This window comes from Lithobates pipiens, unplaced genomic scaffold (assembly GCF_037356315.1).
Source record: "Lithobates pipiens isolate NorthernLeopardFrog02 unplaced genomic scaffold, aLitPip1_a1.2 Scaffold_8, whole genome shotgun sequence".
Taxonomy (NCBI): Eukaryota; Metazoa; Chordata; class Amphibia; order Anura; family Ranidae; genus Lithobates; species Lithobates pipiens.
In genome coordinates, this window is record NW_027507903.1 from 146,366,129 (window position 1) to 146,386,662 (window position 20,534).

A 20,534-nucleotide genomic window follows, 5' to 3' on the forward strand; every position below is an offset into this window, starting at 1 on the left:
ATTAGTGGCCAGTAGCAGTTAATTAACCCCATTGTGCAGCATTTGTGGCCAGTGTGAGTGTTCACCTATTCCTGCTGCCTACAAATTGAAACACTTAAGGTTTGACCTCATATTATAGAGGTTTGGTAAATCTGAAGACAAGAATCTGCAGAAAATCTAATAGTGGGTATGGCGCTTTAGAGATCAATGGCGCAGTGTTCATTAACCCCTTGAACTGAATTAGTGACCAATGTCAGTGTTAATTAGCTCCTTCATGCTGCATGGTTTTAAATTAGCATATCACCACTGACCATCTATGCTGGGGCTAATATTGCTACTGCACCAATACTGGCAGTCATTATTGCAGAAACTGACACCAACACTGGGCATTAATATTGCAGAAACTGACACCAGGTCAACCACATCCACTGGTAAACTAGAAGAGTCTTCAACAACAGTTCCCACATCTTGGCCACTGCAAAACCAGGTACATTTCCCTCCCCCAAAATGTGGCAGTGTAAGGGGGGAGGGTTATCACGCTTTATGTGATAATGACTAAGCACCTCCCCTTCATGACATTATCAAAAAGGGGCGGGGCATGGGTGACCTTAAAATGATGCCCTCTGAAAAAAAGTTCTGCGGACGCCCATGAGTATTCTGTAAATATTTAGGGCATGGCAGCCCACTTTTATTCAGTAAATGGAAAATTCACGTGTACATTAGTTGCCCACACAGGGTTTTCTCCCACACAAACAAAATACTGAGCCACCTGGCTTACTTTTTGGCAGCACTGCTGCTCCTCTTACCAGTGTCTTTGACTGTGTTGTCCAGCCCTCCTGGAACACTTGGCTCTCTAGCCTTTAGTTACAGTGCCTTGCTGCACAGCCCACCTCTGGCCTATGGATTTGGGTTTTCCCGATACCCCCGATAGGAGCTGATCTGACACCTGGATTTGAGACCTGCTGTCTTCTGTCTGGGCGCTCTGACCCCTCGATGAGACCTCTGTCTCAGGGCTTATGGCTGGGGCCCCTGACCACTGGTGAGACCTTTCGTCCCCCATACTGGGACTCGGAGTGGTACTTCATATTCCCATCGCACACATTCCTGGATGCGCTCTCAGATTTGGGTGCTGTAGCAAAGACCAGCTGGATACTGGTTCAAGTCACGGTGAAGATATTTGCCAGCACACCATGGAACAACACAAATAGCGTCCAAACGGGTGATTTGTTGCATGATCACAACACAAGGATAGCGCAACGTTTCGGAGCCGCGCAGGGCCCCTTTGTCAGGCCTGATGACCTACAAAATCTGGAGAAAGCCAAAAACACGGTATTCTCCACTCAGAAATTATAGTTCTGAACCTAGCATTAACCCTAAATGTGAATTCTGTGTCACATTTTCATACATTCACACACACACACACACACACACACACACACACACACACACACACACACACACACACACACACACACACACACACACACACACACACACACACACACACACACACACACACACACACACACACACACACACACATGCTTATTGCTAGGTTTACCTTGCTTTAGTTATATGGTAATTTAGACTAAATTGCTAGAATGATCCTAACCTATGTACGTTTTTTTATTTTATTTAGTGTTCCTGGCCTCAGAGCGTTGCCTAATCTCCTAGTTCTAGACCTCAGCTTCAATGCAGTTTTTGATATGGATGTGTTCAAGACATGCAGCCAACTAACCACTTTGATATTGTCCTACAACAAAATTAGAAGTGTGAAGACTCTGCCAACCCTTGCACACCTTACGAAGTTGCATTTGAACTCAAATAAGGTAATACATATAGGAAAACAAATCTATTAAGAGTTTCACTGTAAACACAGTAGCCATCTGTGTTTACAAGGACAGCTTTCCTCTCTGTGGCTCGTGGCTCTCACAGGTCCTTACCCTGCACGCACTCACAGTGGGGCACGGTGGGGAAAGATGCTGACCAAGTATCTCTTGGCAATTGAAAGAGAGAGGTGGAGCCACCTACACTGCCTAGAAGTACTGGAGTCAGGCCGGCTAGGTGAGATGTGAAGAAGCTTCTGGGGGGGGGCGCATAGCACACCCTAAACTCTGTATGTAGCTTACTCCTCAACCCTGCACTCTACACTCTGTATGTAGCACACATCAGAGCTCTGCACTCTGTACATAGCACATCCCTAAACCCTACACTTCTTTATGTAGCACACTCCTCGACCCTGCACTCTGTATGCAGCACATTACTGAAATCTGCACTCTGTAAGCCATATACTACTGAGTACTCCTATGTATCTGGATACATAGTCTTACAGATACAACCGGCCCTTTGAGCATATTGCTGATGCTGCCCACAATGAAATTGAGTTTGACACCCCTACAGTAGATGATGCAGTATATTATCAAAAGTTTTGGGATGCCAAACTCGCTCATCCATGTATTTATAATCCTTGCTTTGTGCACTGGTCCAAATCATTTGGTGGTTGGAGGATTATGGTGTGGGGTTGCTTTTCAGGGGTTGGGCTTCGCCCCTTATTTCCAGTAAAGGGAACTCTTAAGGAATCAGCATACCAAGACATTTTGGACAATTTCATGCTCACTTTGTGGGAGCAGTTTGGGGATGGCCCCTTCCTGTTCCAACATTACTGCGTACCAGTGCACAAACAATGACAACAGAATGGAAGCATAAACAAATAACTAGCGAAACAGCATAGGATATATACATAAATGCAATTGCATTGCCCATATAACTGCAGAAGGCAGATCATGTAGAGTGCACAGTATAATTCAGGCTTTCTAGCATACAATGGTCTATAGCATTTGATTCTGTTAATAAAAAGTATATTTTTTTAAGTCAAGTCATTGCTGTCATTTTGTTAGGGCTGATAATTCGGAATTTTGATCACGGCAATGTTGAGGTAATGTGAAAAAAATTATCTGTACTCTGGTTGTTGCTGTAGCGGCTATTCCTAAAGAGCACGCGCTATGCGTTTTTCAAAGTTAATCTTTGCCTAAACTGTTTTGTTTGGGTATATTTGTCTAAATTGGACCCCTGCATCAGTCTGACTGGACTGTGAGATGTTCAGCCTGGCCACAGGGGGCACTGTCTCTGGTGGCAGGCGTGGAACTATAGTCTGGTTAGGTGCTTATATTACTCTCTTTCAGAGCAAGGTCAGTGGCAGTGGCCCTCTCGCTGTGCCCTCTGGGAGAGGTTATTTAAGATGTGGATGTCACGTGCTTCGGGGGTTCCGGTCCTGTATGATTTGCTGATTACATGGTCCTGGTCCTCCTGACCAGCCCCCAGGAAGGCTATGGCCTGGGGTGCGGATCCATCTGACTTTAATGTCTCAGGGCTGGCTAGCCCAAGGCAAGGAAACTAAAGGAGGATTCCAAGGTGGTTGGGTGCCGTCTCCGGTTCGGGAGAGATGCAGTGTACTTCAAGCATTCCAGGGGAGGACTCTTTAGAAGAACACCACGTACGGGCTGGTTTTCTTAACAAGAGCCTGGAAGGGCTGAAGGAACCGAGAGAATCTGGTCTGGTGGATATCGCCAAGCAGGCTGAAAGATCCAGGTATCCTACAAGTGTTCTAAAGCTTAGTTTCCCTACATGTTCTGCAACAACGTCTGTGACAAAGACTTTGTTCCTGAGTAAGCACCTTGTTGGCTGCTAGGCCTTGTGAGAGAGGGACTGTCCAACCTGAGTGATCATCCAGCTGTGAATGGCTATTCTCTGGATGCAGTCAAAGTAAGCAAGTTCTTTAACATTTTTAGACTTTGACATTAAGAGTACCTGAACTTCCTTTTCCAACCCTCTGATCCCAAGTTGAAAGACTATTCAATTGTCTGAGTTTTTTGCAAATAAAATCCATTCAAGTGGATCTATTGTCAGTCTCAAGTTACTGGGCCATCTACCACGGGACATCCCCTAGACATGCAACAAGGAGAACGGAGGGTAACGGTAAGCCCAAAAATAACCAGCAGCTAATTCTGGGGCTAATGCTACATTGCTCTTAATATTTCTTAATTTTATTGAATAGCCACAGTGAACAAACGCAGGTTAACCACTTGCTTACTGGGCACATAAACCCCCCTCCTGCCCAGACCAATTTTCACTTTTCGGCGCTGACGCACTTTGAATGACAATTGCGCGGCCATACAACAGTGTACCCAAATTAAATTTTAAATTTTTTTTTCCCACAAATAGAGCTTTCTTTTGGTGGTATTTAATCACAGCCGGGGTTTTTATTTTTTGCTAAACAAACAAAAAAAGATGGAAAATTTTGAAAATAAAAATCATGTTTAATAGTTTGTTATAAAATTTTGCAAACAGGTAATTTTTCTGCTTCATTGATATGCGCTGATGAGGCGGCACTGGTGGGCACTGATAGGCTGCACTGGTGGGCACTGATAGGCTTCACTGGTGGGCTTTGATAGGCTGCACTGATGGGCACTAATAGGCACAGTTAAGGCGGCACTGATAGGGACAGATAAGTTGGTACTGATGGGCACAGATAAGGCGGCACTGATGGCGAATGATAAGATGGCACTGATGGGCCCTGATGGGTGGCACGAATGGGGACTGATAGGTACCACTGATAGGTGGCACTGATAGGTGGCACTGATGGGCACTGGTAGTTGACACTGGTGGGCACTGATAGATGGCACTGATGTGCAGCAGCACTGTCCAGTCACTGATTGTGGGCACTGATAGATGGTACTGTGGGCACTGACAGGTGGCACTGTGAGCAATGACAGGTGGAGCTGGTGGACACTGGTAGGGGGCACTTGTAGGGGCATAGGTGGGTACTGAGGAGCTGGGGCACTGATGTCCCGCTCACTGCCGTCGGTGATCAGCTTTTTTAGCGCGAGGAGAAAAAATAGCCGATTACCGGCTCTGTTGACATTACGTGATCAGCTGTCATTGGCTGGCAGCTGATCACATGGTAAGGGGTCTCATAGACTCGCTGATCACAGAGCGCGCAGGCCGCTCGTGCATGGGACGACGCCCCGATCCCTAGTGGTTAATCCAGTTGATGCGTTTCAGCCTATAAGGCTTTAGTCATAACCATAATGTTGACGTAATGCCTTTTCTGAGAAGGAAGTTATTTGGGGTTTTTCTACTATCTTCCATATAAAATGCATTACGGATCTTATATATAGTTAAATACTATCATATATATTTAAATTTTTAGTTTGATCTGTTTTAGATATGTTATGTATTTTTTGTTGTTATATATCCTATCCTATTCACTTTTTATGGTTAGTTATAGGAATTAGTTAGATGTTAGTTATATTCTTTTTAAAGAATAAGTTTACCTTTTTGGTGCATGTTAAATGTTAAGAGCATGTTAAGATGTAACATGCTTCAGCACCTCTGATCTCCTCCCCTCCATGTGACAGTGAGTGGGGGTTCTTCTCCCCATACCCCCCGCTGCATTTGAAAGTGGCACAGCTGTGCAGGGCTCCGCCCACACAGCTGCATAGTTTATTGACAGGAATCTGTGAATGAGAAGCCACCATAGCAGGTGGTATGGAATTCTCAATGGGCTGCGAGGATGTTGATGAGTGCCCTCATAGTCCACTGACATGTCTGCCCACTTTCTAACAGAAAGCCCATATAGAGGTATGGGCAGGAAGCCCGAGGACATATCTGCCGGAGCCTGACATTGTATCTATGATCTGGTGTTCACAGGTGCAATGCTCTGCAGGCTCCTGTGCAATAAATAATAAATGCACATTTTTTTTCCTGCAAAAATATGTGCATTTATTATTTTTTGCAGAATGGTGAACTTAGCCTTAAAAACAATGGTGTTCTGTGTGTCCCATTTGCACTTCCAAACAGCTGTCAGCTGCTAGGCAGAGTGGTGTGGAAAAATGCAATATGTCTAAATTTTTCCACACTGCTTCACCACTCTCTGCACCCCTGCACTTAAATGTCACTTTGCGACTTTGCATTAAAGTTTAGAAAAAAAAGTACGTTGTAAAATAGCAAGACACGATCCCTCAAAGACTGGCAACTGTGATTAGTAAAGTCCTCTGTTCAATAGTTGGATTTTTTTGTACAACTGTAATTACTACTCACATATAAAAACTGAACATTTTTCTCTGGGGATAGTATTAACCTGCCCTTAGTGATTTTTATCTTTTTTATATCAGTATCTGAGCATAGATTAAGTTTTAAGCACCTTATTGCACACTCTGTCCTGCCACATCTCTTTAGCAATCCGAATAAAATAGCTGGGAATCTCTGGAAAAAGTGACTGTACTTTCAAAGTGTGCTTGTGCAGTACATGACTTCAGATGCATCAATATCATCCCTCCTTTCCCAGTTGGCTGAAAGTACTTCTCTTTCTTGTTCATTGAGAGACACAGACATTTTGTTGAGTTTTACTGCCACCTACAGGAGGATTGGACACTGACAAACTAAAAAACCGGAAGCTCCAGAATAATGATTCACTTAATTTTCTCACTACTGTACATCACCGCTTGAGCAGATCTGTACATTTCCTAAGCATATAGTTGCCAACATTGTAAAAAACACTTTTTTGCCTGTGGGCGGAGTCTTATAATTACTGGGTGGTGCATTCGTTAGTAGGCTTGGCATTGCGGGGGAAGAAAAATGCGGCGCGCAAAGAGCATGGCTCATAGGGGGTGTGAATAGAGTCTGAGATGAACATGGGATGGAGGGAGAAAGAGGGAGAAAGAAAGAGATAGGGCGGGACGGAGGGAAGGAGAGAGAAGGAAGGAAAGAAGGGGGAGTGGAGGGACAGCAGGCCCAGGTCCTACACCACAATAGAAATATGTGCTTAACAAGAAAGTTTAACAATCAGCAGATAAAGATACTCCAAACACATGGTGTTAGTGCTTCAATCATCCCTGCACCATGGTTGTTATGGTGTCAGGAAAATGGAAGTGCTATATTTCTATTATTACATTGTTATAAAAAATTAAATCATTCAACTCCCCATACTGCAGAATCAATGGGAGCCTTGAGTGTGTCACTTGCCACGCCGCTTGCCACCAGATGCCATCAGGTGCCGTCAGCGGAGTCCCTCCTTACATCAGGCATTCTCAGCAGAGTCCCTCCTTGCATCAGGTGCCCCCAGCAGAGTCCTCCCTTACAACAGGTGCCCCCAGCAGAGTCCTCCCTTACATCAGGTGCCCCCAGCAGAATCCACCCTTACATCAGGTGCCCCCAGCGGAGCCCCTCCATACATCAGTGTCCCCAGAGAAGCCCCTCCTTACATCAGTGTCCCTATCAGCGGAGCCCCTCCTTACATCAGTGTCCCCATCAGCGGAGCCCCTCCATACATCTACATCTGCTCCTTAATTTTAACTTCCATTTTTATAAAAACACTGCTTTTACCTTGTATCTCTGCTTTTAGACATGTTTGCACTGCCTTTAAGCTGTGGTATCCACGCCAGTTTTTACTGAGCTCTCTAAAAGCCAAACAGTTCTCCCTTTACAGCACAGAGGCAAATGCAGAGTGTTGGTTTTCCTGTTGTGTGTGTAGTGAGAGTTGCAAAGCCACTAGTTATTTTTGCTATCTCCTATCAGCTGGGTGACGATGTTGTTTCCATTATAGGGTGAGGCCTTGTATCACCTCAGCAATAAATTAGGGATGAGCCAAACACCCCCCAGTTTGGTTTGCACCAGAACTTGCAAACAGACAAAAATTTGTGCAAACATGCAAACACAGTTAAAGTCTATGGAAACGAATTTGTAAAAACAAAAGTGCTAATTTTAAAGGCTTATATGCAAGTTATTGCAAAAAAAGAAAAAAAAGTGTTTGGGGACGGCGGATACTGCCCAGGGGACATGTATCAATGCACAAAAAAGGTTTTTAAACAGCCGTTTTTTCAGGAGCAGTGATTTTAAGAATGCTTAAAGTGAAACAATAAAAATGAAATATTCCTTTAAATATCGTGCCTGGGGGGTCCCCTGAGTCTGTGAACTAGTTCATTTTCCTCATGTATAGAAAAGTACCGCAGCAAAATGATAGTTATAAGGGAAAAAATGTCATTTACAATTACTCACGGCTGCAATGTATTGGCAGGTATCGGCAATATACATAAAAAAAATCATTTAAAAAATCAGAGTATATATACTATATATATATATATATAATATATATATATATATATATATATATATATATATATATATATATATATATATATAAAATCAAGTGCGCTGCCACTAACTAACTATCCTGCCTGCCTAATCTAGCTCAATCTCTCCAATCTCCATCTTCTATACCATACCATATACAGGCACTGTGTAAGCAGCCTTATATAGTGTAGGGCATAGACTTAGCCCCCCTGAGCCATGATTGGGCCAAAGGCACCCTCCCTGTAAAGTAGTGCATTTTTCCCATGTTTAGAAAAATATAGCAGAAAAATTAAATTTCTAAAGGAAAAAATGTAATTTAAAATTGCTCACGGCTGCAAGATCCTGCTAATATACATAATAAAATAATTTTAAAAAACAGCGTCGGGTCTGGTATAGATATTAAGGTAAACTTTACGCCAATTTTTTTTAAAAAATGCCATGGCCCCCCCTATTAGGGTCTGGTATGGATGGGGGGGGGGGGGGGGGAACCCATGCATTTTTTTCTTAATTCTGTCATAGGGCTTCCCTTAACCACTTCAACACACTATATTATATATTGTACACTGCACTATATACCTGCACTGTATTATATATATACTACACTGAGTGCACTATATACTCTGAACTGCAGTACACAAAGGGGTGGGCTCCCAAACCCTTTTTTTCAGGTAGGGAAGGCCTTCTACATGGTTTGCCTTGTAATAACTCTCCACAGGGTCAGATATGTTCTGAATCCCTGCCCTTATCTGTTTTTTTCACTGTTTCAGGGGCATGTTCGTCCAATTCACACGTGTCTAGGGAGGAATTTTCAACACCCATCTCAGGCTTATGCGAACAGCTCTTGTTGGTTTTCACTGGGTTGGAATGCCTGGGAGACAACCACGTGCATTCTCCTACCCATCCTTCCCAGATGTGGTAAGATGAGTTGTCAGGGGATCATGCTTTGAAGAAGAAGTCGCCAGTGAGGATAGGAAGTCTTCTTTTGAAGAGGCTTAGGGTCCTGGCCTGGTCACAGACACAGCAGATGTGGTCAAAATTAAATTAGAATTCCCACTTCCAGAATCGGCTTCACCAAAGGTCATAGGTTTTGGGTCCTAGTGGCAACTAAAAATTACCAAATCCCTTTTTTTCAATGGTTTTTCATCTATATTGCCAGGAGCCAACAATACATTACAGCCCTGAGCAATTTTGAATGACATTTTTTCCTTTAGAAATTAAATTTTGTTTTGGGACTGTGATAAACATAGAGAAGATGCGCTAATTTACAGGCAAACTAAGGGGACCCCCTAGGCATAATATTTAAAGGAATATTTAATTGTTTCACTTTAAGCATGATTAACCGTTGGTTGCTAGAGGATACTACACATCATTACCATTCACTAATTGTTTGCTAGAGAGGTTACTGCACATTAATTCCATTCCCTTATTGGTTGCTAGAGGTTACTGCACATTTAATACCATATACCAATTGGTTGCTAGAGAAGTTACTGCACGTTATTACCATTCCCTGATTGGTTGCTAGAGGTTTCTGCACATTAATACCATTCCCTGATTGGCTGCTAGAGGTTACTGCACATTTAATACCATTCCCTGATTGGTTGCTAGAGGTTACTGTGCATTAATACCATACCCTGATTGCTTGCTAGAGGTTACTGCACATTAATACCATTTACTGATTGGTTGCTAGCGAGGTTACTGCACGTTATTACAATTCCCTGATTGGTAGCTAGAGAGGTTACTGCACATTAATACTATTCCCGAATTGGTTGCTAGTGGTTACTGCACATTAATACCATATACTGATTGGTTGCCTGAAAGGTTACTGTACACTAACACCATTCACTAATATCCAGCAACTTACCCTGTGTCCTCTTCTGCAAGTTTCTCCGATCTGGTCCTGCCCCCGCCATTAATCTGTTTCCTGCTGACAAGAGAAGGGAGAGAAGAATCCACACAGCCTGGTCTGTGTGTTTGAGCTCCATGCTGCTGACCGAAGAAGGGGGAGGGGGGTGAGCGGAGGAACACAGAGCCGCTTTGTCACACTTCCTGTCACAGTAGCTCCAGTTCTAACAGAGGGAGAAAAACGACTTGTGGCACATACAGCCCACAGCTGTGCCTATCTCCTGTCACAGCATAGCCACTTGAATTAACAGGCTTGGAGAGCAAGCAAGGGATCAGCTGCACCCGCTACATGTGGAAAAATATTTGCGAGCTCAGGGGGCAGCTGCGATGGGCCCCACAACAATGATAGGGCCCAGGGCAGCTTCCCCGTTTGCCCTGCATTAAAGATGGCCCTGGGAGACAGTGACAGTGGCAATGATTTTAAGAAGTGAGTGACTGCTGGGTGTTGGATCCTCTAAGCTTGCACATCATTAATGAGGGAGGGGGGCACAGTTTGGTATCCTTGCCCTGGATGACCTTGTCCTTGAACTGATACCGGGCAGTATATAGACATTCCAGCTACTGTTTTTTAAATAAAAGTAACTAACATGTCCATACTTACCTGCTCTGTCAATGGTTTTGCACATAGTAGCCCCAATCCTCCTCTCCTGGCTCCTTCTCTTCATCAGCTGCCCCCCACGGGAAGCCACTTTCCATGGGGGCACCCATGCAGGCTCCCTCCTGAGTACCTCTGTTGCGTTCATTGACACAGACAACAGGACTTAGCCCTGCCCCCTACTCTGGTGTCACAGCTTTTTATTGACAGCAGTGGGAGCCAATAGCTCCTGCTGCTATCAATCTGTCCAATACAGAGAGCAACAGCAGCTGGAGCCACTTCGCTTGTGCACCTTGCTGGATCAGATCGGGCTCAGGTAAAAAAAAAAAGGGGGGGAGCTGCAACCTTAAGGCTTTACAACGACTTTAAACACAAAAGGGTACCAGTGGTGCAACCAGAAGTTAAAGTTAAAAAAGCTAGTAAAAAAAGTAGGGGAGTTGAGGGTTTAATACTGCTTTAAGACAAGACAAAGAGAAATGATGATAGGGAAAGGCAGTAATCCACATTATCTCATTTATTTTACAATGTGCTGACTGTTTAGCAGGGCTTACTGCACATTTGATTAAATTGTGCTGTGTTACCTTACTGGGCCAGACACTAAAGTGCACTAAGAACTATTTATCCTTTACATAACCTAGATAGATCAGGAGTAGGCAACCCCCGGCACAGGTGCCACAAGTGGCACGCAAAGCCTCTTTTGCCAACATGTGACTCCCTCCCTATCGGCAGAGCAGCACAGGGAAGTGTCAGTGATACACATCTTGTGCCACACGAATGCAATCCAATCTCAAAATTCCCAAAGCAGCACTTGCACTGAAGGGATAGTACTTTGCCCCCACTCATTGTAACAGATGGGAAACAACTTTGCTGTAGCTGCGATTGTCAGCTCTTGTGATGGCGAGAAGAGATTTGTCACTTACTACTGACCCCTCAGCTCTGTATTATCTACTACTAATAATCTCTGCATCACCTACTCCCAACCTCTGAACTCTGCATCACTTACTCCTAACCCCTGAACTTTGTGTCACTTATTCCTGAACCTTTGTGTCTCTTTCTACTAAAACTCCTGCATTCTGAGTCCTTATAAGCCACAGCCAGTATTCAGCGCAATGAAAATCAAACTTAATTCTTGCTGTGGCGCCCCGCCATACTTTTTCTCAGCTGGGAGGGCCCAACTTATGATCTTGCACACAGGCCCACTGCTTTCAGAAAATGCCCCTGACCTGAACTCATAATTGTGCATCTATTGCAGATGCTTGTATGTGACATGACATACAAGCACCTGGGCTGGGCAGGTAGATGTGTCTCATCTCTGCTTCCTTGCACCACTCTGCATATTGCGCATATCATAGCTGAGAAAAGGGTACAGCGGTGGGGCAGATGAGCAGGAGGCTACAGGGGTGGGACAGAAGAGCAGGAGGGTACAGCAGTGGTGGAAGATGTGCAGGGAGGTACATTGGTGGGGCAGATGAGCAGGAGGTACAGTGGTGGAAGAGATGAGAAGTTGTTCAGCGATGCCACAGAAGAGCAGGGGGTACAGTGATGAGGCAGATGAGCAGTGGGGGTTCAGTGTTGGGCCAAATGAGAAGGGGGTTCAGTGGTGGGACAGAAGAGCAGGGGGGGTACAGCAGTGAGGCAGATGTGGAGGGGGGTACAGATGTGGGGAGGATGTAAAGGAGGTACAATGGTGGGGTGAATGAGAAAGGGGATCAGTTTCGAGACAGAAGAGCAGGGGGTACAGTGATAGGGCAGATGAGCAGGGGTTGCACTGGTGGGACAGATAAGCAGGGGGTTCAGTGTTGGGGCAGATGAGAAGGGGGTTTAGTGGTAGGACAGAAGAGCAGGGGGTACAGAGGTTAGGCAAATGTTCAGGGGGGTACAGTGGTGAGGCAGAGGAGAAAGGAGGTACACTGGTGAGACAGATGAGCAGGGGGTTACAGTGGTGGGGCAGAAAAGCAGGGAGGAATAGTATTGGGGCAGAAGAGAAGGGTGTATAGAAGTGAGACAGATGGGAAGGGGGTACAGTGGTAGGAGAGATGAGAAGGGGGTACAGTGATAGGGAAGATGAGCAGGGGGTAACAGTTGAGGGATAGATGAGCAGGGGTGATCAGTGTTGGAGCAGATAAGAAGGGGATTAAGCAGTGGGACAGAAGAGCATGGGGGTACAGTGGTTAGAGCAGATGTGCAGGGAGGTACAGCATTGGGACACATGAGAAAGGGAGTACATTGGTGGGGCTGATGAGCAGGGATTACAGTGGTGGGACAGAAGGGGGGTACAGAGGGGGGCAGATGTGCAGGGTGGTACAGTGGTGTAGAGCTGCACAATTAATCATTAACAAATCATGATCTCGATTCAACCCCCTGACGATCTCTATTGCAGAGTTTGCCGATTCTTTTATATAACAAGTTTAGAGACCTATCTGCTCACTCAGCTGTCAAAAGAAAACATCCAGGCAGTCTTCCAAGTTTTTAACATGAAACATTGTAACTAACTCTTCCTTCTTAGATCAAAGGGATAAACTTGTAAAGAAAAAATCCAGGCAGTATAAATGCAGGAAGTTTAACCACTTAACCACTTGCTTACTGGGCACTTAAACCCCCCTCAGTCCCAGACCAATTTTCAGCTTTCAGCGCTGATGCACTTTGAATGACAATTGCGCGGGCATACAACACTGTACCCAAATGAAATTTTTATAATTTTTTTCCCACAAATATAGCTTTCTTTTGGTGGTATTTAATTACAGCTGGGAGTTTTATTTTTTGCTAAACAAACAAAAAAAGATGCAAAAAAAAAAAATCATGTTTAATAGTTTGTTATAAAATTTTGCAAACAGGTCATTTTTCTCCTTCATTGAAGTGCGCTGATGAGGCGGCACTGATAGGCTGCACTGGTGGGCACTGATAGGCTGCATTGGTGGGCACTGATAGGCTGCATTGGTGGGCACTGATAGGCTGCACTGGTGGGCACTGATAGGCATAGTTAAGGCGGCACTAATAGGCACAGATAAGGCGGCACCAATGGGCACAGATAAGGCGGCACTGATGGGCAAAGACGGGCACAGATAAGATGGCACGGATGGGTGGCACAGATGGGTGGCACGGATGGGTGGCACTAAGGGGCACTGATAGGTACCACTGATAGATGGGACTGATGGGCACTGATAGGTGGCACTAATAGGTGGCTCTGATAGGTGACACTGCTGGGCACTGGGCGGCACTGCTGGGCACTGATGGGCACTGGTAGATGACACTGATGGGCACGGATATGTGGCACTGGGGTGCAGCACCTTTGTTGAGGCAGATTGTGGGCACTGCTGGGTGGCACTGTGGGCACTGCTGGGTGGCACTGCTGAGTGGCACTGTGGGCACTGCTGGGTGGCACTGTGGGCACTGCTGGGTGGCACTATGGGCAATGCTGGGTGGCACTGACGGGGGCACTTATTTTTTAATGATCTTTAGTGATGAGGGGGCAGGTGGGCACTGGCAGGGGGCAGGTGGGCACTGGCAGGGCTGGCCGTGATCGGGACTGATGTCCCGATCACGGCCGCCGGTGATCGGCTCTTTTTTTTTCTCCTCGCGCTGTCAGCGCGAGGAGGAATAATAGCCGATTGCCGGCTGCGTTATATCACATGATCAGCTGTCATTAGCTGACAGCTGATCATGTGATAAGGGGTCGTGATCGACCCCTTGCTCGGATCGGTGATCAGGCGAGTCTCATAGACTCGCCGATCACAGAGGGCGCGCAGGCCGCTTGTGCACGGGATGACGTCAATAGACGTCGTCCCGGCAAAGGAGATCCGCGCTGTAGCCGTCATTCGGCTATAGCGCGGGTCTCAAGTGGTTAAAGTCTAAATCTTTTTCTGACACTTGCTTCTTAAGTTAAAATCAATTTTTTTGCTAGAAAATTACTTGGAACCCCAAAACATTATATATATATATTTTAGCAGAGACCCTAGGGAATAAAATGTCAATTGCTGCAATATTTATGTCACACTGTAGTTGCCCTGCGGTCTTTCAAACACAATTTTTGGGGAAAAAATACACTTCAATGAATAAAAAAAAAAAGAAAACAGTAACGTTAGCCCAATTTTTTTGTTTTAATGTGAAAGATGATGTTACGCCGCAAGAATTGTGAGAGAATCATGATCTATCTTCTAAGCAGAAGAAGGGACAGATGAGCAGGGACTTAGAGTGGTGGAACAGATTTGTAGGGGGTACAGTGATCTGAGGTGTGAAGGTGCATGAATTGAGGCTGATCTGAGGACTGAAGGTACAGGAATTGGGACTCATCTGAAATGTGGAGGCGTGAAAGTGCGGGATGTTAATTTGTCACTATTAATCAAGTAATTTACAGTATTTACTTTAAAAAAATAATTTTTGTGATTGAGAGTGAGAAGTTGACAAATTTTTTTTTCGCCACCCTGTGCTTAAAAGGTTGCCTACCCCTGAGGTAGATATATGGATGTTATCTTGAAACATTCTCTTAAAATGTAGCATTTTCCTAAGTTCAGTTGAGTAATTTACATACTACATTTGGTTTTACTTTTAAGAGCAGTGCATTTAATAACATGCTTATTAAATAAGTCTACAGTGTAAGAAGTGCAAATGTTTTTTTCAGCTTCACTATGAATATTCTCCTGTCATTATTTAATGCCATGAGAAGAAAGATCCTGATAGTTTAACATTTGTTACAACTTTTATGATAGATGGCATGTCTTTAATGAGGTATATGTAGCCATTAGCATGCCTGCTTTGGCCTTTAATGGACAGATTTGACCTTATTCCATTTAGAAGGATCCATTTAAAGTCTCTGGTGGAGAAGATGTTAATTAGATTAGTCACCAAATTGTGTATTTGAAACATTTATAAGCTGTAACATTTTTCCACAGTAAAAGACACTTCAGCCATCCGCTCCTGAAGTATGACAAATATTTTGAAAGCTCATTTATAGAGCTTGCGAGTCAGGACAGATACTAGATTAGGGATATTTTTCCAAAACCACTTTAAGCTTTCAAATAGTAAAACAGCCATTTTACATAACATAGGTGATACAGTTTTGTTACGATGAGATTGTCAAAATATAACACAACGGTTGATGTCTAACGTCACTGTGTTATTGCACTGTGTATAACATTTTAAACCCAGAATAATTGAACTTTGCCCAATCAGTTAAGGTCTCATAATTATAACCTGTTTTTTGCCAGACACATCAAAGCCTTGAAGTTACAATGTGCAGCATTTTATTGGCAAGTCAACAAATGTGAGCTTCCCTTGGAGCTTCATTACAGTAATGACTTCTGGCATGTGAATGAAAGTGTTTGTTTGTGCTCAAATCCAAGTGGTGAATATATGGATAAGGATATCACGATTTTCAAAGTTAAATATTCAATTAAAGTTTCAGAGATGCAAAATTGTTTTACCATATTAAATGGTTAATTGAAATTGTTCTAAGTGTAAATTTATATTTTGTTTTTTTACAATTTTAAAATGTTAGTTATTTATCATTGCTGATCATGTACAGTATGTTCTGAGGTTTCAGAAAATACCCTTTAACTTTTATTTGTACTTTTAGATTTTATTGAATCCTAAATGTTAATTTCCCAAGCTCACCAGAGCTTCACAAGTTGCCACTGGATTCCTCTTCCACTCCTTCAGGACGACATCATGGAGCTGGTGGATGTTAGAGACCTTACGCCCCTCCACCTTCCATTTGAGGATGCCCCACAGATGCTCAATAGGGTTTAGGTCCAGGGACATGCTTGGCCAGTTAATCACAGCCTATTGCATTAGGGTGTACACATCAAAGCTCAAATACATATGTGTGTGTGCCTGTGTATATATACTGACAGTCAGTAGAGCAGTGGACGGTGTCAGTAGGGCAGAGATTGGTGTCAATAGGGCACTGGGATGTGTGAGTAGTTTTTATTTGTAGTATTCTATTTTTTATTATTATTTACAATGTTCTAAAATAAAATTTGGAGCCCCATTAGGGGGCTTTGGAGAAATATCAGGGGTTTAAACAGGGGGAATCCACACCACACAGGGTTATTAGTGTGTGCCCAGGTACACCTGGCACACTCTGTGCACACACTTATGACCCTCAGCTTCTTTAGCAAGGCAGTGGTCGTCTTGGAGGTGGGTTTGGGGTCGTTATCATGTTGGAATGTGGCCCAGTCTCCAAAGGGAGGGGATCATGTTCGGCTTCAGTATGTCACAGTACATGTTGGAATTCATGTTTCCAGTAATATATGTCCTTAGTCTGCTTGTCTTCAGCAAAGTGTCTGTGAGATTTATTGTACATTATCTTTAGAAGAGGCTTCCTTCTGGGACGACAGCCATACAGACCAATTTGATGCAGTGTGTGGTGTATGGTCTGAGCACTGACAGGCTGACCCCCCCACCCCTTCAACCTCTGCAGCAATGCTGGCAGCACTCATACATCTATTTCCCAAAGACAACCTCTGGTTATGACGCTGAGCACGTGCACTCAACTTCTTTTGTCAACCATGTTGAAGCCTGTTCTGAGTGCAACCTGTCCTGATTAAGCGCTGTATGGCATTGGCCACTATGCTGCATTTCAGTTTCAGGGTCTTGCCAATCTTCTTATAGCCTAGGCCATCTTTATGTAGAGCAACAATTCTGTTTTTCAGATCAGAGTTCTTTGCCATGAGAGTTCTTTTCCACAAGGTGCCATGTTGAACTTCCAGTGACCAGTATGAGAGAGTTAGAGCAATAACACCAAATTTAACACACCTGCTCCCCATTCACACCTGAGACCTTGTAATACTAACGAGTCACATGGCACTGGGAGGGAAAATGGCTAATCTGGCCCAATTTGGACATTTTCACTTAGGGGTGTACTCGCTTTTGTTTCCAGTGGTATATACATTAATGGCTGTGTGTTGAGTTATTTTGAGGGGACACTCACTACTTTACATTGTAGCAAAGTGTAATTTCTTCAGTGTTGTCACATGAAAAGATATAATAAAATATTTACAAAAATGTTAGCGGTGTACTTACTTTTATGAGATACTGTAACATAAAGCTATCATAACAGTCTTGTTGGGATAGAAACAAGAAGGGACAAAATACCTATCTGTCTTACAGAAAATACTACTTCAGGTTCTCTCCAGTGCTGGTCACATAACAATAAGCTTAAGCTTTTGGTCTTGTGATTTGTGCAGGGAAGGATGAAGGATCCTACTGGTTGATCCTCGCCTTTAGCACAGATCATTTGACCATCAGACTAGGCCCATAGTTTTAATAAAAAAAATAAAAAAAAGTAGATGCTTTTTAAATGTGCTTTTAGTTTGGGTCGAGTATTATCTACGGCTGCCCTCTCCTTTCATGTAACCACTTCTTGTATTCTTACCCCTGGTTTTTGCCCCTAGATTTTTCAAATACTACTTTTCTGTATATGGTTTGATATCTACTTTTCTTATGGCTATGTTCATATGTTGTGACAGAGAAAATTGAGTACTGTCCGTGATACTTTTTTTATTTGCACTAACATACAATTTTTCAGGACAAGCTTTCGGGGTATGTCCCCTTCTTCAAGGTCCAAGCAGTACTCAAGTTCATATGTTGTGTATGTTATTGTCTTGTTTGGGGATCACGAATAAGTCTTTTTTAGTTTTGTGACTTGTCGTGATCATTGAGATTCTTTTACTGTTGTGCCTTAAAATTATGTTGCATAATTTGTACTTTTGAAAAAGTTTAATAAAAATACAAATATAAATTTGGTTTAAGAAATGAACACCAATAAAGCAATGGCTATACTGGTGATACATAATTTTTACAGCATACAATTATACACATATGTGGCTTTGGCCACCCAATAAAAGATAAACTGAATACTGAGCTTAAAGTGTCAGTAAGCCCCAAAACATTGTAGGTGTATATGCCTTTAAAAGTGTTATCTGTACTATACAGCAGAAGCTTTTTATCATTACATCTGGTCAAGTTATTAAGTACCTGGTTGATCCTGCCACTGTCATTCTCTCCTGCCTTTTGCAAAACTATTAGAGCTGATCCTCTGGCTGCTGTTTTGACACTTCCATTGCCAATGCTCCCTCATCTAAATCTAAATACCGAATACCTGTGCCAGTCCATCCGAGTACCCCAGTACCTGTGCCAGTCCATCCGAGTACCCGAGTACCTGTCCCAGTCCATCCGAGTACCCGAATACCTGCCACAGTCCATCCGAGTACCCGAATACCTGTCCCAGTCCATCCGAGTACCTGTCACAGCCCATCAGAGTACCCGAGTACCTGTCACAGCCCATCAGAGTACCCGAGTACCCGTCCCAGTCAATCTGAGTACCCAAGTACCTGTCCCAGTCCATCTGAGTATCCAAGTACCTGTCCCAGTCCATCTGAGTACCCCGAATACCTGTCCCAGTCCATCTGAGTACCTGAATACCTGTCACAGTTCACCTGAGTACCTGAGTACCTGTCACAGTCCATATGAGTACCTGAATGCCTATCGCGCCCTTCAGAGTACCCAAATGCCAGTCACCAGGCCATCAGAGAACCTGTCACCAGGCCATCGGAGTACCTGAGTACCTGTCACCAGGCCATCAGGGTACCCGAGTACCTGTCACCAGGCCATCAGGGTACCCGAGTACCTGTCACCAGGCCATCAGAGTACTCGAGTACCTATTTGCAGCCCATGCCTCATAGAATATACGTTGGGGTGTTTTATTTCCAAAATGGGGTCATTTTGGGGGTAATTACATTGTCCTGGTGCTACAGGATCTTCAAAAGTGTGATAGGTAGGAATGAAATGAGATGTGTAATTTATGCTTCTAGAACGCCTGAAGGTACTGCTTCAATGTTCGGCCTCTCTATGTGACCAGGCTGTGTAAAAGTCCTACACATTTGGTATCGTCATACTCGGGAGGAGTAGCAGAATGTGTTTTGGGGTGTAATTTTTGCTATATACATGCTATGTGTTAGAAATATCTTATAAACTGACAACTTTGTGTAAAAAAAAATGCGTTTTAATTTTTTCCCACATTTTCCAAAAACTTCTGGAAAAAAATTAACTTCAAAAGACTCATTATGCCTCACAGATTATACATTGGGGTGTTTGCTTTCCAAAATGGGGTCATTTTATGGGCAATTCCATTGTCCTGGTACTCCAGGGCCTTCAAAAGTGTAATAGGTGGCTGTGAAATGAGATGTGTCATTTTTGCTCGTAGAAAGCCTGAAGGTACTACTTCAATGTTGGGGCTCTGTATGTGGCCAGGCTGTGTAAAAGTAGCAGAATATATTTTGGGGGTGTAATTTGTTGCATGCATTTGCTGTGTGTGAGAAATAACCTGATAATACATTTTGTAAAAAAAAATCTTCATTTTGCAAAGAATTGTGGGAAAAAATGACAACTTAAAAAAACTCACCATGCTACTTACTTAACCACTTCAGCCCCGGACCAATTAACAGCCTAAGGACCAGAGGTCTTTTTACAATTTCGCACTGCACTGCTTTAACTGGTAATTGCGCGGTCATGCAATGTTGTATCCAAACGAAATGTGCGTCCTTTTCTTCCCACAAATAGAGCTTTCTTTTGATGGTATTTGATTGCCTCTGCGATTTTTACTTTTTGCGATATAAATGGAAAAAGACTGAAAATTTTGAGAAAAAAATATATTTTCTACTTTTTGTTATAAGAAAAATCGAATGAACTCAATTTTAGTCATACATTTAGGGCAAACTGTATTCAGCCACATGTCTTTAGTAAAAAAAATGTCAATAAGCGTATATTTATTGGTTTGCGCAAAAGTTATAGCATCTACAACCTAGAGTACATTTTCTGGAATTTACACAGCTTTTAATTTATGACTGCCTATCTCATTTCTTGAGGTGCTAAAATGGCAGGGCAGTACAAACCCCCCCCCAAATGACCCCATTTTGGAAAGTAGACACCC

General features: G+C 43.5%; 1 protein-coding gene across 2 annotated transcripts in view; it reads left to right on the top strand.

Moving 5' to 3' along the window:
- Positions 1-20,534, top strand: part of LOC143960915 (uncharacterized) — an 83,882-nt gene that overhangs the window by 58,072 nt on the left and 5,276 nt on the right. The window contains exons 5-6 of one of the 2 annotated variants that reach the window (XM_077469933.1): positions 1,619-1,808; positions 16,179-17,605. In XM_077469933.1, coding sequence (XP_077326059.1) covers positions 1,619-1,808; positions 16,179-16,202 — 214 coding nt within the window. In that variant the 3' untranslated portion in view covers positions 16,203-17,605. Of the gene's footprint in view, positions 1-1,618; positions 1,809-16,178; positions 17,606-20,534 lie in introns of those variants that run through there. The other variant, XM_077469932.1, reaches the window with a different exon arrangement.